Below are 20,986 nucleotides of genomic sequence, written 5' to 3' on the forward strand. Positions count from 1 at the left end.
ATAAGCTTGGATGTGTTAACTTTTGAGAGATATTTTGATTGACTTGCTACCAATTCTGAAGATTTTTAAAAGCTTTAATGTTATTCTTTTGCGTAATAATTCAAGTGAGGACATACTCGTTGCGGTTGAAGTCTATGGTATCTACCTCTACCTTGAAACGGTTTTGAGAATATACAGTCTTTTAATAGTAATCTTTTCTAGGTATGAAACTCTGTGATTGTTGCCTTTGTCTCTAAAAATATTTGGTCTATGGGGAAACTTTTGTGCGAAAAATGAGACAGTAAGCATGATGCCTTCTGAATTATCCCACGGTGATCTAATATCTTTTAAAGAAAGTAATGCATGGCATGATTTTATAAGCAAAAAAATGAAGAGATCTTTCTATATCGACATATCAATTGAAAAAATCATTACTTCATACCTGGGTTGTCTGATAAGAATGTAGAGAAGAGCCAAAACTGAACAGTTCTTACAACTCAAAACCAAAAGGGGGTGCCACCTACTACTAAAATACAGGTTTTTCCCAGAGTTCTATTCTTCTAGTATCCATCCCTTGCCTGTAGGGAACGTCGTGCGGTGCAATCCGCCCATGCAAAATTTTGATCGCACAAAAGGCTACGTGCGATGTGCGGTGTGAATTTGTGGAGAAATTCACATCACACATCAAACTAATTTTCACATCTCCTCCATCTCTAGAACCTCGCCATCGCTGCCCCCCCTCGTGCGCCGCCACCACCACGCTTGTCCACGCCACCAGATTCCTCTCCCGCATCCCCTCGAAGACCATCTCCGCCGCCACCACATCGCCATACTTGCCATACATCTTGATCAGCGTCGTGCCGAGCTGGACCCCGATGACGCTGCCGGCGGTGGCGTATCTGTGGAGCCACCGGCCCTACGCCAGCATGCTGACCAGGGCAGCGCTACCCCCGTGCGCTGCATCCTCGCGAACCGAGCCAGCGCCTTCGTTGGCCGGGCCGCCTACGTCAGCCCCATCATGACCACCGTCCACGGCACCGCATTCCTCTCCGGCATTTCCTCGAACAACGGTGGTGCCGCCGCCACCTCGCCGCCCTACAGTCTATCTCTTGACGTGAGTAATTACAGAATAGTTTCTCTTTGATTTGGTGAATCAACTAGGCAAACTTATCGTGGGGAATAATTGGTATTTTTTCCACATTTTGCAAAATTTAAGCAATTGATGCACAGAAAAAAGTGCTTGATACGATAGTGACTCCACACTGAAATTGTTATAAACTAACGGACTGAACTTTCTCCTTTTTTGCAGATGATGGAACTACTCTCCTGTTCTTCCCTTCTTCCCTCTCGATGCTCGTACGAAACACAAGACTCAATCCACGTGAAAAAGAAGTCCTTCCATCTCCCATAAACTTGAGCTCCAAATCCCAGACCCACGAGATCTCTGAAGATTATGAATTGCTATGTGGCAGAATTAGGGGCCTCGATCGGAGACATGACGGCGAAGATCGGATCTGGATCAAAGGTCCTGATTGTGGGGCTGGCAGATGAGGTCCTGATAGGATCTTTGATTCGCAGTGGGATTTGGAAGTGGAAACCCAAGTTCAACGTACACTATGAAAATGCAGGATCGGAGAATGTTAACGCTCTCGTTGTTCTCTTCCTCCCTGGCTTTGGAGTGGGATATTTCCACTACAAGAATCAGTTAAGAGATCTGGGGAGAGAGTACAGAGTTTCACTCCACAAAAAAATTTGGAAAAATTCTCAGAGAGAGGGCGGCGAGCGGAAGTAGGGGTGGAAGCGGCGAGCCTCGCGGGTGCATCGGTGAGAGGGTGGGGGGGCGCGGGGCGGGGGAGGGGGTGTGGTCTCTCAAAATTTTTGAACATTCACACAAAAGCGCACTGCACAGACCCGTGTGCGGTGCATTGTGCGAAAAATAGTGTGCGGTGCAATGTGTGAATTTCGCACCGCACTGCACAAGTGCACATTCGGTTGTTCGATCTCACGAACGGACCTTCCCTACTTGCCTAGAAGATAGATATGCATCATGCCCTTTGACACTGATTTTGAATTCTTAAAACCCTAAATGATTGATGTTTGCATTGATACTATCAACAAATTGGGCATATTATGTACTAGTTTTCCCCTAGAACCGTATATTTATTCAGCTACTTAGGTGATCCTATTGATTTTACTGAATATAGAATCATGATAGGCAAGTTTAGGTACTTGACTCATACCCAACCTTATTTACTTATTGTGTATTTAAGCATGTATTTGGAGATACCATTTATCATCTACCTTTTGCTCTAAATAGAATCTTTAACTTTTCTAAAAGGATAGTTTACATTGATGTATGTAATGATAAGAGGCAAGTGTTAACAGAGTTACGATATGAGGATAGTGATTTTGAAAGAAACGTTTAGGATTGAAAGAACTCAGTGGATTGGATTGGTATTTTTCTGGGGACCATGGGAATCTGCTGAGTAAGGACTCATAACATTATTAATTTGTGAAGCCAAAACTCTGCTTTGAAAGCAGCTTCTACTGAAGTTCCATGGCTTGTTAGACTGATAATCAAGTTGAAGAGAAGTTGCTAGGATCGAAGATAATGTAGAGCAGTAAATAAGCAATGTCGCTGGGAAATAATCTAGTGCATGATAACATGGAATATTGGGACAGCGCATTATTCCCAATGTATTACATATTTTAACATCAACTAATGAGAAAAACTAAAAAAAGAAAAGATATAAAAACTTGTTAAGGACTATACAAAGGAAATAAATATAAAAAGGTTTAAGAACAAGAAATTCTTTATAATTTTTCAACTTTGAATTTGATTTTTACCTAGTACGTGTGACCAAAGTTTAGCTTTTATTGAACCAAAACAAATATTTGACTGTGAGATCATACCATAGTTTTTTTCCAAAAACCTATGCAAAGACAGAAACTGCAATTCCTTACTACTAGTTCCTAATATGTTCTAATATGCTCAATCAGTACTTTTATTTTTTAGATCCAACGTGATGCCAACATTCAAGTGATTTTTCCTCTCTCCCAGTCCAAGGTCACTAAGGAAACCATCTACTTCATATATGGTAGATATTAGTACTATCTTTGTGTTTTTTTGTGAAGTATCCATCAAATACCTTTGATCATTTAGCACTTGGAACATAGGTGCTAAATGAGGATTCAAACTCAAAATATTAGGAGTGCTTTCAAGAAACCAAACTGCAGATTGAATGACCGAATTCTTCTCACTCATTGGAATAAATGCAAACTTTATTTTAGGTTCCATCGTGGTAGGAATATGTAGCATAGACTTTTTATTTGAGACAACCTCATACTCTTGTAATGTTTCCTTCCTGGTGACATATGCACTTTTAAGTGACCTTAATTTTTTAAATTTCTTGGGTACTCTCACTTCACTTAGGAGACGGTTTTCTTGACCTTAAATTGATGCTTGTAATTTTCATGATAGAAATTCATATGATCTCAACACAGTTGATGATGTAACAGACTTGGACTTTGAAATTACCTTTATTACGCCATGAAAAGCTGAAGTCCAACTGAATAATCTTTAGAAGATCCCACTCTCCATCAGTGATGTAAAATTTCATTTTATTGGTGTTGAGATAGTCACTTGTCATCTTCTCTAATAAACCTGCTCACCAAGCCCAATATCTCATATATATTTCGATAGTGGTGAATCCTTTGCGATGAATGTGTTAATCTAGTGACTAGTTTTGAAGAAATAGTGTTTAAATAATCTTTCAATTTTTTCATCTACTACACTTTCATGTTGCTTTCTATTCTCTTGAATTTGATTTTTGGCCCCAACACATCAATCAAAAAATTCTAATGTTATAAATTTTAGCAGAGTAACTTGCAAAAGTCAATGAAATAGTATTTTTTATTACCAGTCCTTTCTTAAAAAATCATTCATGATGATTTTATTCCTCATCAATCCAATGAACCGTCATTCCACAAATAACCACATGGTGGGTGGTAGGCCAAGTGCTGATTGTAATTGAGACTATTTAAAATGGCTAAGATTCTTTTTAAACTGGATTTTCTCTGCTTCAAATCTATATAATCCTTCTATTGTCTTGGCTCTTGGAAGCTTCCAAATACATTGTGCAAAGTACTCACACATTTTTTCTGAATTTTGGATGCACAATTATATAGAAGGGCATATCAGTACTGATGATACGGCCTTGATAGCTCTGCTTTTGTTTCTTTGGCATTCCACATGTAACTTCTCTTGTCGTGTAAAAGTACTCGAAGATAGGTTTTTGACTAAATGAATATTTAATTTACCCGTGAAAATTTAATTTTGGCCAAAAATGCTGAACTCTAGCGAGCACACTGCCTCACCAAGGCTATGGGTAGAGTTCAGCTTGAGAAAGCTGACAAGAACCTGGAATTCCATGATCTTGGAGAAAATAGGCACAACTAACAGGACAATTTTTGGAGCCAATGATGTTTATCTTCAGCTCATAGAAAAGAGAATGAAGATAATGTTCATTGGCCTTGTTAAGTATTTATATCTATTATTTTTTCAGTTTTTTATTATTTTTTATTCCATGTGTAAATACATTTTTTAACCCAGTTAGAAATATGTAATAGGTCAGGCATGCCCCTCTGTATAAATGTCCCCCGTGTTAATAGTTTCTGGCTACCCTAGGGTTAGGGTAAAAAATAATTATCCTGACTTTGTCTACTTGTGAGAGCTCTCTATCTCTTTCTTGAGGAACATTCCAAGGAAACATTTATGCAAAAAACATGAAGAATCTTCTATAAACCTCCATTAATCTGACATAAGAAGTCACATTAAGGTGAGACCAACTGGTCCTCCTCAATTGGCTCAGTCACTAACCCCCTATGGTCCTTAATTTGAGACAGCCCATGGGAGTCTTCATAATTTTTTCCTCTGTATCTTGCACAAAAGATAGATATATATGTTGTATCTGCCTTATTAGACATGGGTTGAAGACCACTATCAGTCCATGCGTGCGCCACTGTCAGCCAAGTGGATAACCATTTATCCATTTTCATTCTTTCAGCCACAACCACCATAGCCACTGTAATGAAAACAGCATCCACCATCATATTTATTATGCATGACATCGCTATCTGTGAGCGGCTACTGTCAACACATCACTAGGATGCCCTCACAAACTAGTCAATACCACAATAATGTGGTCAGGCTGTCATCGTCACCAAGGCAATTGAAAAATAGGTTGATTCTTACGAGCATAAGATGAGTCCAACTGGGCCCCTGAGTCCAGCAGTAGTTTAAATGTGGATCAAGGGGGTAGTCTTGAATTAATTTAGAGCAAACTCTTTCTGATGGGATATATTAATAGACTGCTACTGAGAATTTCTTCATAGAAGGCCTTATCAGGTCTCACAAGGGCCCATTTAATAATGGAGAGAGAGAGAGAGTTTGTAATTGTTAGGTGCCACCATACAGTCACAAATATGAATAATTCAGAGAAAATATATTAGAGGAATGATCAAGTAGGGATCTTCCTGGCACCAAAATACTGCGCATGGCCACCCTTAAGAAAAGTTTGTTGTATTTATAAAATCTTGAGGTTTAGGCCATTCTTTTTTATTTTATCTTCCTTCCCTCCCAGACTTTATCTTGAAATTCTGAACTCTTGGTAGATCTTCCTGATGCATCTATCACATAAACACTTTATTTCACATAATTTCAGTTTAAATCTACAGTAAATTGTTGTTTCAAAAATATTTTTATAAAAAGGAATAGAATTCACTATAGTTCAATTATATGCATAAAACTATCCAAGAATAATTTCGTACATCTTTGGGTCGTCCAAACTATTTTATTATGTCAGTGAAATAAAATTTAATTATTTCACGAATCAAAATTTATTTACATAACAAATAAATTGAGTAACCTTTTGAAACTAATAAACAAGGAAAAAATAAAATTTTAATTTTTAACCTATTATTCTAATTTGGCACCAAAAAAGTACTACATTTGCATAATATTTTTCTAATTTCAATTTCTTATGCAGAAATTGAGGCATTTCTTTGCTTTGTGTTCTAATTGAATATGCAATTATGATTGGGACAAGATACTAGCTCTTTGTATGTAGATTCATCCTGATAATGAGCCATAATTAGATGTTTGAATGATAAATATGGAAACAAATAATGTCAATTTTGTAAAATTGAATTTTTTAGGGGATCAATTTATTAATTAATGTGTTTATTCAAAAGTTGGAACACAGAAAAATTTATATATAGACAATGGTCATGTTACACATAATATATATCTGATAAAAAATTTAAATAAGTCATCACAATATATATTTTTATAAAATCGATATTTATATTTTTAAATGTGATATAATTTGAAAAATAGTGTATGCTTTATGATGCCGGCATTTTAACTTTTATGCTTTCTTAAGTAATAAAATGATAATTTATTTGAAGATAAATAAAATAAATAAAAAATTCCAAATGAATTTATTGAATACTTAAACTTTTGAATCACTAGTGGATTGATTATTTGACTTCTTTTTTTTCAATTTGAGAGTACTGAGACACATGAATCCTTCTTGAAGATACTTAGTGCATTAAAATGTTTACATGTTTATTTATAAGAATTAAAATCATTGTGATAACATTCCATTAATAAACCTTATGTAGAAAGTATAAAAAAATAAAAAATATCTTAAAAATCTTAGGCTCTTTCTTCACAAAAGTATCCCTAACTTTAGAGCACATAAAAATATTCCATATTTTGATGCTATGAAACATAAAAATAAAACTAGACTGAAAAGAAATATTCAATTTTATGTGCATTAAGAGGCTTATTTATCTGAATACTATTAATTTATAAAACATATCGTAAAATAAAACAAAACTTATTTTTCTTATGTACTCTCTGAAGACATCAACCATCAAACTCATTAAAGTACTTGAAACCTTACAATTGAAAAGGCATGACAAGATATTTTCATTATTCTTCTCTAGTTGTCGAGCTTGTATTAATATCACCATCATCTATAGCTCTGAATTGATAGTATCCAATCACAATATATTTCCTGGAGAACCAGAGTAGTTCAAAAAATGTGTATGCCCTCTCATGAAGTTGTGGCCAGGAAATATTTATTGAAAATATTGATATGAATCTACATTCTAGTTTCCTCTTTCGCATCAATTAAATTCATATCATTATTAATCACTAGAAATTTTTTTATATAAGATTAACAAGATTTTGAATTTCAAATCCTCTCGATGATACTCTTAGATTTTAATTTAATATTAATTTATTATTTTCATTCTTAATATAACAGGTTAATGTTACTTTCATTGTTTTATTCATGTGTGGAACACAGATGATATCAAGTCCCAGTTGGATAATAGGTTTGGAATATATTTTTGCATTTATAAAAATAATAAAATGTTTCCTCCACTTTAATAAAATTCATAAACAAAATACCTGCCTGTTAAGTTCACATCATAATCATAAAGTCATGTTCTAACAAACATGACATTAGTACATCCAAAGCTGCCACATCCAAAAAAATGTGTTCAATATGTATAAAATTCTCTTTTAATATGATTATTGATATGATCTGAAGGTGTAACATTTCATAAAATATTTTTTCATGTAATCTGCAAAAATAATTCTCACAATAATGTAAAATATGATTTTCAATAATAAGACATTTTTTCTTCATTGCATTAAAAACATATCAGAGGTGTTTTTTATTTTTTAGAATGAACTTCAGGACCATTTAGTTCCAAATTTCGGATTTGTACTAAATGCTCTAGGGATCATCATCCTTGGTTCAAAAATAATATGTTTTGTATCTACGAAAAGGTCATCCTTTTGTATCTCTTTTGTATCACTGGATCATTTTAGCGCCAAGGCACAGCGCCAAGCCTTCAATAACATTAGGATGGGGCTCATAGAGGTTTAATATTTATTTTAAAAAATCCACATTCTACTACCATCCCCTCCAACCCTCCACTATGACAAAATATTCAAGGTCACCTTCCCTAACATGAAAGATCAAAACAGGTCTAGTTGTGATCCAAGTTCAACATTAATCTTATTCTGCGCTTGAACGGATGTGTTAAGACTATTGAGGAGTCATAAACTCAGTGTTAAGTCGGAAATGGCCATGAATGATAGTACTTAACATAAGATTAGACTGGTAACAAAAAAAGTGTCAAGAGATCTAGCAGTCAGGATTCAATATAGGTTCAAACATATATAGGATTAATTATACAGCGCTAGGATCAAATATATAAGGGACACTCATGATATCTAGGATATCAAGATAGGAGTTAACCAGTATAACATTGAACATTTCTTTAGAAATATGAGTACATCGTGATGACTTCATTTGCAGGAAAATAACAATGATTACTGAGCACTCTTCTCTCTCTCTCTCTCTCTCTCTCTTTCGCGCTCTCTTGCTCTCTTGCTCTCTTTCGCTCTGTCTCTCTCTCTTTCGCTCTCTCTCTCTCTCTCTCTCTCTCTCTCTTGCTCTCTCTTGCTCTCTCTCTCTCTCTCTCATCTTCTTCTTGAATCATTTTGGATTTCTTGAATCGGAGCCACACATACAAAATGTCTGAATGAAGCATGGACAAAGGACATGCCCCAATTATTATTCCTCGAGGAGCAATTATGTGTTTGAAGCTTAGAAGTAAAAGTTACCAATGTTGGAAAATCTCCGTCATCCCTCTTTATAACAGGTATAATCTGATCGGGTATATAGTTACATACAAGGATATAATAACAAAACATACGGATATAGAGACTATATATTGTTATTAGCATCGATACAAACACATTACTGAAACAGATATGATTGAGAAAGGAAGAAATCGGGAAGTTAGATATAGATATAGATATATAGTTTAGATGATATCTGTGAGATGATAACAAGAAACACTGTGAAATGATGTTGGAGACCATGGAGATCTTGGATAAGCCTCTTTGGAGCTCAAGATCTTCTGCAGCTATCGGAAAATTTTGCATGAAAGCTTGGAAGATCTTTGAGAGCTGAAAAACAGAAAAACTGTTGCACGCATAGACCAAGAATTTCTTTTCTGTTTCCTACTGTATACTTGACCCTTTTATTCCCTTTTATCATCTCTTTTAGAAATAACCAATTATTTATAGCGCTCTTTCCATGTATAGAGGACACTTTTGAAATTTGAATTTTGCTAATCTAATATGGGGTATAAATATATTTAAGCATATCAAATCTATATATTTCAATGTATATAAATATTTATATTCTCATAACCGACTCATATGACTCTACAATGGCATGTACATAAATGTATAATATATCTATCAACTTTCTTATTCATGCATAAATATTAACATACAGAGTTATAAATTACTGTATTAATGATAGGTACATCATATATTAAGAAATATTGATTCACAAGGTCTAGATATATTATAACGGAAAATATACTCTTTGGAAATTTTCTCTACCTATGTTAGTAATGATATGGTAACCCATGCATATTCAATACGTGAATCCTGATACATATAACATCATTATTAGGTAGCATAATATTGAAGAGCGTTCCAGCTAAATATAATAGTATATCTCTGTGACATATATGTATATGGAAAATTATACCTATAAAATTTCATTTAGGTGAAACATATTTTATATTCAATATAATTTCTTATCATTGACCTTTGGATGTCGACTCCATTTTGGTCTATTGGTTAACATTATCCTGTCTCTTTCCCTGAAATTATTTTTAAAAAATCTACCTCTCCCATAAGATCAATCTTATATTATAAACATTAATTCATACAAAAACATTCATCAAAATATCCATTTCTCCAACAAAATACAGATACATCTTTAAATTTCATCACACAAATGATATCTTTATTTCAATTAAGTCGATGATATTTTGATTATTTATTCCAATCAGTGTGAGTTTAATAATTTGGTACACAATTTACATGATAAGTTTCCAAAAAACAATCTTGGACAAGCCTATTACTTCACTGGTATTGATCTTATTCCACACGAAAAGGGTTGTCTTTTTTCCCGATCTAAATATATTTATTTTTTTAATGTCCCTGTCACGCACGGAAAAGAGTAAACAAAGCAAACGAAATATCATCTTGCTCCGTCAGCGATAATCACTTAATTAATGATTCACATTAAAAATAGTAGGATCATTTCATTATCCTACCCATTCTAGACCAGACTTTCCCTTTGCTGTTAATAAAGACTGGCAAATAATGCATTATTCTACTGTCGCTGACTTCATTCGCTGAAAGGAACTATGCTTTAGGGTTAACTTATTCATTGGAAGATGGATTTAACTATTAGTGTGTTTAATGATGCGGATTGGGCAGGAGACCAAAGTGATAGAAGAGTGACCGTTAACTCGTTATTAACCCTTTTGCTCTGAGTTGTTAACTCCATACCAATGTACGCTTGAGGCCATAAGCAAATCAACCATTATGTGAAATCTCTCAACTGGGTTTTTGTGTTGACTGGTTGGCATGTGTATCTCTCTCTCCCAATCCAGCGTCTCTTTCAGTGTATGAAATCCTTTAGTTCTCTTTAATTGTAGGCTAGATATCATGTGCTAGTTAATCATATTTGAGGTCTCTCAACTGCCTTTTGCGTTAAATGTTTGGCATATTGGCCTTTCTCTCTCTTTCCATCACCTCTTGCCGTAGTGATACCTTTATTTCATTCCATGTGATTTAACCATGAAGGTTAGAGCACACTACCGTGTGCGTGAGATCTCTGAACTACTTTTTTGTTGTTAAAGGCTGCGCAGATTTTTCTCTCTCTCTATCTGCCTCTCTCTCCCTATCTATCTACCTATTTACCTCCCTATATTCATCTCTCTCTATCTATCTATCTATCTCCCTATCTATCTATCAATCTATATCTATTGTCCTCTCCCAATATATCTACCTATTTATCTTTCTGCTTGCATCTCCCTCTATCTCTCCCAATCTATCTACCTATCGGTCTCTCTCCCTCCTCTCTCCTAATATATCAGTCTCTCACGCTACCTCCATCTCTCTCTCCCTCTCCTAATCTATGAATCTCTCTCTATCTCCATCTCCCACTCTTCCTCTCCTAATATATCATTCTCTCTCTATCTCCGTCTCTCTCTCTCAGTCTCTCTAATCTATCAGTCTCTCTCTCTATCTCCATCTCCCTTTCTCCCTCTCCTAGTATATCAATCTCTCTCTCTATCTCTCTCTCTCTCTCTCCATTTATATATATATATATATATATATATGTATATGTATATGTATATATATATTAGCTTACAATGGTAACACTATAATGGCGATCAAGTTCATTTGCTAGTTGCTTGATACGGGAGAAGAGAGAACAATATAGCAAAAAAATATAAGGAGAACCATCGCAATGGACTAGATTGGATATTGCCCAGAATATACATTTTAAATTCAGTGCCATTTTCTGTTGCTGCCCACTCTTACTGTATCGATGCCTAGACACAGCCCTCAACATAAGAAATAAAACATTAATATATCCTGTACCTTTCTCCATCAAAGTTAGTTGCGATAATTTAATGCCATGCTGATCAAATTTTCAAGAGTGGGTCGGTGGATTGGATTGGAGAGGTAGGGCTCAGCCATGGGCCAGCTGAAAACGCCATAACAACCTTGTAAAGGCGACTAAATTTTAAAATGGAGACATGTTTTACCATGTTGCCTAGAAATATCTCTCCACCATTTACTTCTCTTCTGCATATTTCATCTTCCTTTTGACTCGCAAAGTAGAGCTATCAAATAGCAACACGCCATCGTGAACCTCCTAGAGCCCGGATGAAATCAACACACTTCACGGGTATGTCTCTTTCTATCTTCGCTGTGGGGTTGGAAATAGACCACGTTTTTCTATATTATTTATTTGAAGAACAACCCAGATTGAGGAAGACCCAGAAGAGAAAATCAGTAGGAGGAGGAGAGAAACAGCTCAGTCATGGAGATGCCAGCAGAATCTCCCTTCAGAGTCTTCTTCATCCCCTTCTTCGTGCCCAGTCACATGAATCCCATGGTAGACCTCGCCTGCGCCTTCGCCATGCAAGGAGTAGACGTGACAATCCTCTTGACCCCAGCAAACGAACGGCTGATAAAGAGCACCATCGATCGGACGGCTGCCACAGGGTTATCCATACGCTCCCTCTGCTTCCCTTTCCCCTCTGAAGAAGTTGGTCTCCCAGAGGGAGTTGAAAGCCTTTCTACCGTCTCCCGGGGAGAAGAGGAGAAGATATACTTAGCGTTGGACGCCGTCAATGGCTCAATTGGAGGTCTTCTCCGTCTTCATCGCCCCAGCGTAGTTGTTCATGACTTTCTCTTCGCTGCCGTGAGCTCCATGGTCAAAGAATTGGGCATTCCTTGCGTAGTTTTCCATGGGTTTGGCGCTTTTCCGTTGGTAATTCTCACGCAGATTGAGAGCTTGTTGGCCGACGTAAGGTATTTTTATTTGAATAAAAACATCTGCTACTGATGATTTTGAACTCAAAAGAAGCAAAATATATATTAAGTTTTTTCGAGTTTGGAAATCAGCCCAACATTAGTGGTAAAATGGCGTCGTGGGCTGGCTGTTTTATGCTTACATTTGTAATCTAGAATTTAACTATGTTTTAATATAATTTTTCATCATAAAACATCAAATGAAAATATAATCTACTTTAAATAATCTGAGATGTAATTAGAACGTCGATTTTATCTTTGCGATAGACTTCTAAAGTTCATTATATATTCGCACATAATTCCTTTTATTTTACTAATTAATCGTTTTCACAACCAATTACGAAATTATAAACGATTCCTTTTGACGAATCTTATCAAGAAATAGTAACATCGAAACTCTAGCAATGTTGCTGATGATTATCTCCGGACTTTGTGACAAAAAGCTTTACAATAACTAAAAGATTGCAATTAAATTCAATTTTCTATATTTTTTCATAAATGTAGTAAAATCTCAAATGAAGGCATCAACGTCCCCTTTCTTGTGCGTGGCGTCCCGGACAAAGTAGAAATGGTGGAATCAGAGCTCCCTGACTTCTACAGAACCCGTCACTACCTAAACGAGAACCTACACAAGTTTAACCAATCCCTGGAAGACTGCAATGCTGAGGTTGTGAACACCATATACGACATTGAACCAGCCTACTGCGACTTGTATTCCCAAATGGCAATAAAACCAGTGTTTTTCCTTCGACCCTTTACTCTAGGGTTGATAAACGAGAATGGGTCAAGCTCAAAAAAGGAAATTTCAGCCTGGCTGGACATGCAAGCAAGAGGCTCAGTGGTATATGTATCATTTGGGAGCTTCAACTACATCAGTAGAGAGCAGTGCAGGGAGTTAGCACTAGGGCTGGAGCTTTCAGGGAGGCCGTTCCTTTGGGCTCTCAAGGAAAGAGACTTCGCTGGAGATGGTGAAAATCTTCTTCCAGAAGGTTTTGAGAGTAGGGTTCAAGGCAGGGGGCTTGTTTGTAAAGGGTGGGTGCCACAGAAGGCAATACTTGGTCATTTGGCAACTGGGGCTTTTATAACTCATATGGGCTGGAACTCGCTGATAGAGGCGCTTGTTGCCGGTGTGCCCATGATAAGTTGGCCTCTTTCTTATGAGCAGTTCGTCAATGAGAGGTTTGTGACTTGTGTTCTAAGCGTGGGGTTGAGGATGTGGGATGGATATAGAAGTTCATTGCCAGAGGAGGCAGCAAAGGCAGTGGTGAAGGCGGAGGACATAGCCAGGGTGGTGGGAAGGTTCTTGCCACCAGGGTGTGGTGATGATGAGATTGAGGCGTTAAGGGAGAGGGCAGCCAGGTACCAACCCCTAATACAAACGACAGTTGAGGAGGATGGTGTTGTGTGGAAGGATCTCACTAAGCTCATCAATGCCCTCAAAGCTTATGTTCCAGGAGATGATGATTTGGGTTGATTTTTGGGCAGGTATGAAAATTTGGGAACACAGAAATAGATCCATTGCGTTGCTTGTTCAGAAAATTGTCTTAGTCTGATATTTATTGTTTTGAATGTGTTTTTTTATGATAGAGGGTGTATGGCTGACAAGAGGTGTAATGGGGGATCATGTGACAGTCTGCAAGGAGATGTTCATCGTGCAGGTGCTACTTCTGTAACCATCTTCTTGAGGCCTCCTCTCTGTGGTAAATTATTAATTGAAAAGGAAATTAAGGAACAAAATTTCAAAATTTCATGAAGACTAAGCAAACCACTGATATGGTTAATCGATGGATCTTGAGAGATTTACTTCATTGTTCATACCCACATTAAAGTAATTTTATACTTAAATTTAGATCACTCCTGAAGTTACTATGAATTAAGTCTATGCTTAAATTGATATCACTCCTTAATGACTGTTGAGAGAAATGTCCAATCAAAAACACACAATTGTAACAATTATTTACAAGTCAAATAAAGATAAAGGGCCATGGACTAAGAAAAAAGGCAGCTAAAAACAAATAGAAAATGTGGTATTAAAAATAATTTCATCAAAGGAATGAATAAAATTTCCAGCCATTTATTCGACTACCCATCACAGCTAAATTACATCAACATTTATGTTGCAGAATTTTCTTTATTTAAGAAATTCATTTATTGGGCCATGCCTCTCTTAGGAAAGTAATTATTTGTTTACTAAACATAATAAGATTCTTTAGAAACTAATTAATGCATTCAATATCTCAAAATAATATGTAAAAATTTGGTTCATAATTTGACTAACGATTTTTATTTGAATAATGTTACTAATGTCATAATGTTAGGTTAAGGCTGTGGAGTGTCATGGCTGGTCTCCAAGCAAGTGGCGCTGAAGTTGAATGTCGAGTCATATGGTACAACCGATCGACTGACGCATTGAGGGCCAGCATGGGGTGTGTGGAGCGTCTGGCCTAGGGGCATGCTTGGAGAGGCAGTGCTTGCAAGAGTGCACACATGGCTGCAGGCCACAAGGCATGGAATAGCTACTACCCACTGTGTGGGTGGTTCTTGTCTCTACATTCCTATACGGGCCTTGTGCATAATGTAATGGCTACATCCACCAATGTATCTTTACGTGTGTGGTAATACAATGCCTTGGTGTTCTGCTATGGGCCTAGCCTAACCTCCTTTCAAAATCCCCAAGCAATCTCACACTTTTCCAAGAGACTTCCACTGCCTAAGTGAAGGCTGCCCAACACTCATGCCCAAGTGTTGAGGCAAGAGCGCGTTCAATCTAAGCTTTGTTCTTAGCTCCATATTTGACCATCTGACACCTATGGATACATGGATATTCTAACATTGGTTCTATAAATATGAATTCTTTCATCTTCAGTTCAGGAAGTTACAGTATGACTTAGGTCTAGTCAGTAAAAGATAAATTATGACTAAGATATTATAAGCATTGATTAATGTCCCCTCAATACAATTGATACAAACTCCATCTGAATATTATAATGTGCTGAGACTAATAATTTTTCAAAGCATCATACATCCTAAGTCAATGTGTTCATTAGTGATTTCACATTCCATATAGATCCAGATTGCAAATTTAGTTTTTTTTATTTTTGATATTAGAACTAATATTATATATCAAAATAAAAATTGATCTATAATGTATTCTAAAAAAATTGGCATTATTGAAACCATTTAGAACAATTTGATGGTAAATGCAACAATTTGTTATACATGCAACAATTTGATGTTGTACATTTGTTATATATTATTGAAAGTGCAAATGCAATGGTTTTTCATTAAATATATACTATATTTATCACCATTGATTTCAAATTATAATAAAAATATATAATATTTTGTTAGTTCAAAACCGTTTATAATTTCATTATAATTGCATTTAGTTAGGTACATATTGTATGCTGCATCAGCTATTTGTTATATTTTTTTTATACATGAATAATGTAAAATTTTATTCTTAAATATATATTTGATCTATTCATATTAAATTTAATAATAAATTATGCTATAATCATTTAAGCCAATTTATAAATAATTTTTTGCATAAGGTCAAAAGCATAGACCTTTTATTAAATATCTTGATGTTGTTATTAATTAAAAATTTTTCTGAAATTCATTAAACCCATTTTAAACAAATTATGCATTTTTTAATGAAGTTATAAAACAATCATAAATTAATCATAACATGAAATTTTTTTATTTGTCGTGAAATGTGTTTAGGGATGACTCCTTTAAGTAGCATGATTGATTCAATTAATTAATTTATCCCAGGGTGCTAGAGGTATTCGTTGTTTTCTTCTGCCTACTGTTTATTACTGATTACAATTTCATATTTTTCCGATACAGCTACTATGACCAATGGCTAGTCTTATAACATACCTCGTTACATTCTTCAGTGAGATAGCTTCATTACAAAGGCCATGTTTTGGCAAAAGTATTATTCAGGACTAATCAACCATCATCTCATTTCAAATATACCTCTTAAGATGCATCATTTAGAGTTTTAATTTTCTGTATGTTTGGAATTTTTGAAATAATTCACTGATTTATAAGCAAATTTCACTGTCATTTTTCTTTCATATCCACACTAAATTAAATTTTCATAAAACCTCAGGATAATTAAAATATTCTCACACTCAAATAAAAAATAATAAGGAGATAGGCACGGCACATCCAAGTTGACATAATTTATTTGTATTTTGTCTTCTAATTTTAGGCCGACATGTCATATTTTAGCTTGTTACTCTATTATATTGATTATGATCAGTCATGATATCAAAGAGGATAAATTTAGGGTTAACACATAATTGGATGATACTAAATTCAAGAAAAAGAACTTATTGTTCATTTCACTTTAAAATGTAAGGGACATATGGTTTTGGTACAATAAGAGTTTGAAAATAAAATGATAGATTAAGAAGGGTAGAAATTGAGAACAAAATAATATATTAATTTTTATTCGATTGATATTATAATAAAATAATCATATTGAAAATAAAAATAAGAAAATAGTATAAGTTTTGATTAAATAAAAATATGTTTGAATGAATAGTTGAAGCTAAGAATCAAATATATGAAATCTTAGAAGAACAGTGAGAAGAGTGTTGACTGAGATATGAAAAAGGTGATACTTAGCTGTATAGTTACATAAATGGATTGAAAATTAAAATAGAATCCTGGTATATTTAAATGAATTATGAAATTAAAAATGATAATAGAGGAAAATTGCAAACATTAACTCCCTATATACCTTTGAGATTGTGTATATTTTTTGTGTTAGGAAAAGGATTTTAATGATTTAATATAATAGATATTAAATAAAATTAATTAAGTAGTTGAATATAGTAGTAATATATAGACATTTATATATTAAATAGATAAATATGTGATGGAGTATATTAGGGGTAACAATTTTATAATTAAGGTAGAAGCCCAAAAAGACAAGGGAAATTGGGCCCAATAAGGGTTGAAGGCTATAAATAGCCATTTGTATTTTTTTCCTTAACTTTTGGAACGCCCACTCTCTCTCTCTCTTTGAAAAAGCTGTGATCTCTCTCCTCAACTGATTAGTTCTTGAAAGTTGTGGCTGGCTGTGAAGAAATTCAAGGCTGGTGAATCTCATCATCTGCATGTTTGGAAATTCTGATTCTTCAAGAAATTCCTAGTTAGATTGTTCCATGTTTTATTGACTCAACAAATCATTGATAAATTTTCAGGCGCCTATTTCTTGATTTTTGAAATTGATTTGAAGGTTCTTGAAACTCATTGATTTTCAGAAGTTAGAATCTCAAGTCGAAATTTAATCATTCATAATTTGAAAATTTGATTTTGATCTTGGATTTTTTGAAATCTAAATAACAAATTAATTTTGGTTTCTTGATTGTGTGAAATCAAATCTAAAATTTAATTGAATCTTGATTGATACAGATTAAAGATTAAATCGCTTTTACTACCGAACTAATTGATATTTGAAAATTTAATTCAAACTTTCTTTAACTTCTTGATTTTTGAAATTGATTTGAAGGTTCTTGAATTTGATTGATTTTCAGAATTTAGAATCTCAAATCAAAATTTAATCATTCGTAATTTGAAAATTCGATTTTGATCTTGCATTTTTTTTGAAATCTAAATAACAAATTAATTTTTGTTTCTTGATTGTGTGAAATCAAATCTAAAGTCTAATTGAAATCTTGATTGATATAAATTACAGATTAAATCGCTTTTTCTACCAAATTAATTGATATAAAATTCGATTCGATTTTGAAGTTTGCTATTATTTGAAATCATATAACAAACTTTCTTTGACTTCTTGATTTTTGAATCTATTGACAGCTTTAAATCGATTTGAATTCATTTATTAATTCAAATCAGTTTTGAATTTGATTTCAAAAAATATTGGAATAATTTCAGGCGCCCTAATTCTGATTGGTTTTAAATAAATTTCTTGAAAATCAGTGTTCTTAGATATAACAAATTTAATTCAAAATTTATCCATTCATCTCTTACATTTGAATATGAATTTGAAATTTGTATTGTGTGAAATCTCAATAACTATCCAAATCAATTTCTTGAATATATTAATTTAGATCTTCAAATACAATTGATATATCTTTATTACATTTGATCAGATTTGATACAAGTGTTTGATTTAAATTGATATCATCTAATTACATTGGATCAGAATTGATACATTCGACCAGGATTTACACAGTTGAATTGTTTGATTTAGTTTGATATCTTCTAATTCACATTCGCTCAGGATATACACAGTTGAATTGTTTGATTTAGTTTGATATCTGCTAAATCACATTCGATCAGAATTACTATAATTGCGTTATTTGAATTGATATTTTTTAATCACATTTGATTTGTGTTAAGACAGTTGATCTGATTGTCTACTTTGAATATTTCTGATATTAGTAAACATTAATTTATCTCATCCGACTATCTTATCACAATTGATCAGATTTATTACCAGTTGATATTATTTTAGATTTTGACTGCATTTGATTATATCTATTGGTAGTTGACATTGATTGACATTTGATACACTGTTTGTGACTTGAAAGTGGGAAAATAGAATTCAGAAGAAAACTAGGGTTAGGAGAAAAGTTGACCTAAGGTCAACAAAGATATTGTCATCATATTACCTTTCAGGGAAGTGCACTAAAGGGAGGAAGATCACATCCACTTGGACACGGGAAGGAGGCCAGAGACATGAGGACTTCGTCAGCACAGAGTGGACTGAGGGGGAGGCTCAGAACGCAGCTCGAAGCTGAGAAGGCACTTGATTGAGGTCGAGGGAGACGTCGGCACCAAGCAAGTATTTTAGTGTGTGATTACTCAAGATCAGTGTGAGCGATTGTACATCGTGAACAGTTTTTCTCACTTTGCATTTGCCAAAGTGATTAGTGGAGTCAGGGAGACTCCTCGGGCGAGGCGCGGCTGCAGTAAGGGCACATTAGTGCCCCGAATCAGGGTAAAAAATTTATTGTCCTTTGAGTGAAGTAAGAGAGAGTTAAACAAGGAATTCATATAAACAAAAAAGAAGTGGAACTAATTCTCCCCCTCTTAGTTCAACAGTTTGTTCTATAAGCCAAGTGGTGCAGAGGTTCATCAGTGTCATGGAAAAATTGATGAATTTCTATCTTATTCTACCTTAAAAAAAACTGTGCACCTCAAAGTTATTTCTGATTATTCAATATGTCCATATGGTATAAGAGAATATGAATATTAATATGGAGGAAAGCTATTTATGGGCATAGGTTCATAACCCTTAGCCACTCTAGTTTGTGACTCTTTTTTTAATGGAGGGAAGGGCACCCACTAACTCCAAAAAGAGTGACCATTGTAACTTCCTCCTAATTAAATTAAGAATTTTAATGGGTGTCCACATTTAATGGAAGAATTTTCTATGTTTTAGGCACCTAATGGAAGGGCCTGGTACACCCAAATTTTATTTATATTCTAACATAGCATTGAATATCCCATCATCTTTGCCTAAAGCTTACCTGATTCAAACATTGTTCTATAATGGGTTAAATGCACACTACCCCTGTCCTCATTAATTACTTCTACAGTCATGTTAATTTAATTGTATCAATGACTCCCTCCAAAGACTTATATTATACATAATCACCAATGTTGACCAACTTATATAAAAATTTTAATTCATAAAATTACATATTAATATGTATCTCAAATAAAAATCAAGTTTCAAACATATATATAATAGGAGAAAATGCGGTGGTCTACATAAAATATTCACTCAAAACTTTATATGATCATCCTCAAATCTATAAACTCAAAATATTTCCAATATAAATTTAAAAAATTATTTTAATGTAACAGGTTATTCCTAAACACACAAATACACTAAAGCTTCCAAATCTAATTTCGTAAACCAAATTATTGAATCATAAATTATAATCCGAGCTTAGATCCCAAATCTCCACAAGTATGAATGTCATTGATAAAAATCACAATCCTGATTTTCAAAAAAATTAACAGATTATTATATAATTTAATAATTTTTCATTAGATGGAATCAACCAAATATTGACATTTTTTCCAAAACGATTGCTAATATTTTCTCATTCCATTTTTCTTAAGTATTATTCTGATAAACTAAGACTTACAAGGGAAAACTAAATACATTTTATTGATTTTTAGTAACTGAGACATAACGTTTGTACTATTAATAGAGATGAAAAAAATGAACTCATACAATTTATAATTATACAAAATATCAATTGACTATGATCAGATAAAAAAAAAATGAATTATCAAAATATCAAAGAATTTCTTTTCACTTGATCTGGTTATTTATTCAGTGTGAATATTTCAGACCATTATAAAGTCATACATGAGTATTTAGTATATCAAAATTAAGATAAATACACATAACGCATTAACAGTAGTCTGTCAAAATCGCCTTTTAAAATATAATTAAACAACTCATTTCCAATTCTCTAGCTATTTTGGCTCTCCTTATCTTTT

At 34.1% G+C, this 20,986-nt stretch overlaps 1 protein-coding gene across 2 annotated transcripts; it reads left to right on the forward strand.

The window, feature by feature from the left end:
• The first annotated feature begins 11,886 nt into the window (after positions 1-11,886).
• On the forward strand, positions 11,887-15,123 carry LOC144702704 (anthocyanin 3'-O-beta-glucosyltransferase-like). 2 transcript variants are annotated; one of them, XM_078574714.1, is made up of 4 exons: positions 11,887-12,481; positions 12,986-13,966; positions 14,069-14,139; positions 14,800-15,123. In XM_078574714.1, exons 1-2 carry the CDS (start codon positions 11,988-11,990, stop codon positions 13,953-13,955), a joined length of 1,464 nt encoding a protein of 487 aa, XP_078430840.1. In that variant the 5' UTR covers positions 11,887-11,987; the 3' UTR covers positions 13,956-13,966; positions 14,069-14,139; positions 14,800-15,123. The 2 variants fall into 2 exon arrangements, with proteins under 2 accessions (XP_078430840.1, XP_078430841.1); XM_078574715.1 differs by having other exon boundaries at positions 14,806-15,123.
• Positions 15,124-20,986: the final 5,863 nt, after the last annotated feature.

This window comes from Wolffia australiana, chromosome 4 (assembly GCF_029677425.1).
Source record: "Wolffia australiana isolate 7733 chromosome 4, ASM2967742v1".
Taxonomy (NCBI): domain Eukaryota; kingdom Viridiplantae; phylum Streptophyta; class Magnoliopsida; order Alismatales; family Araceae; genus Wolffia; species Wolffia australiana.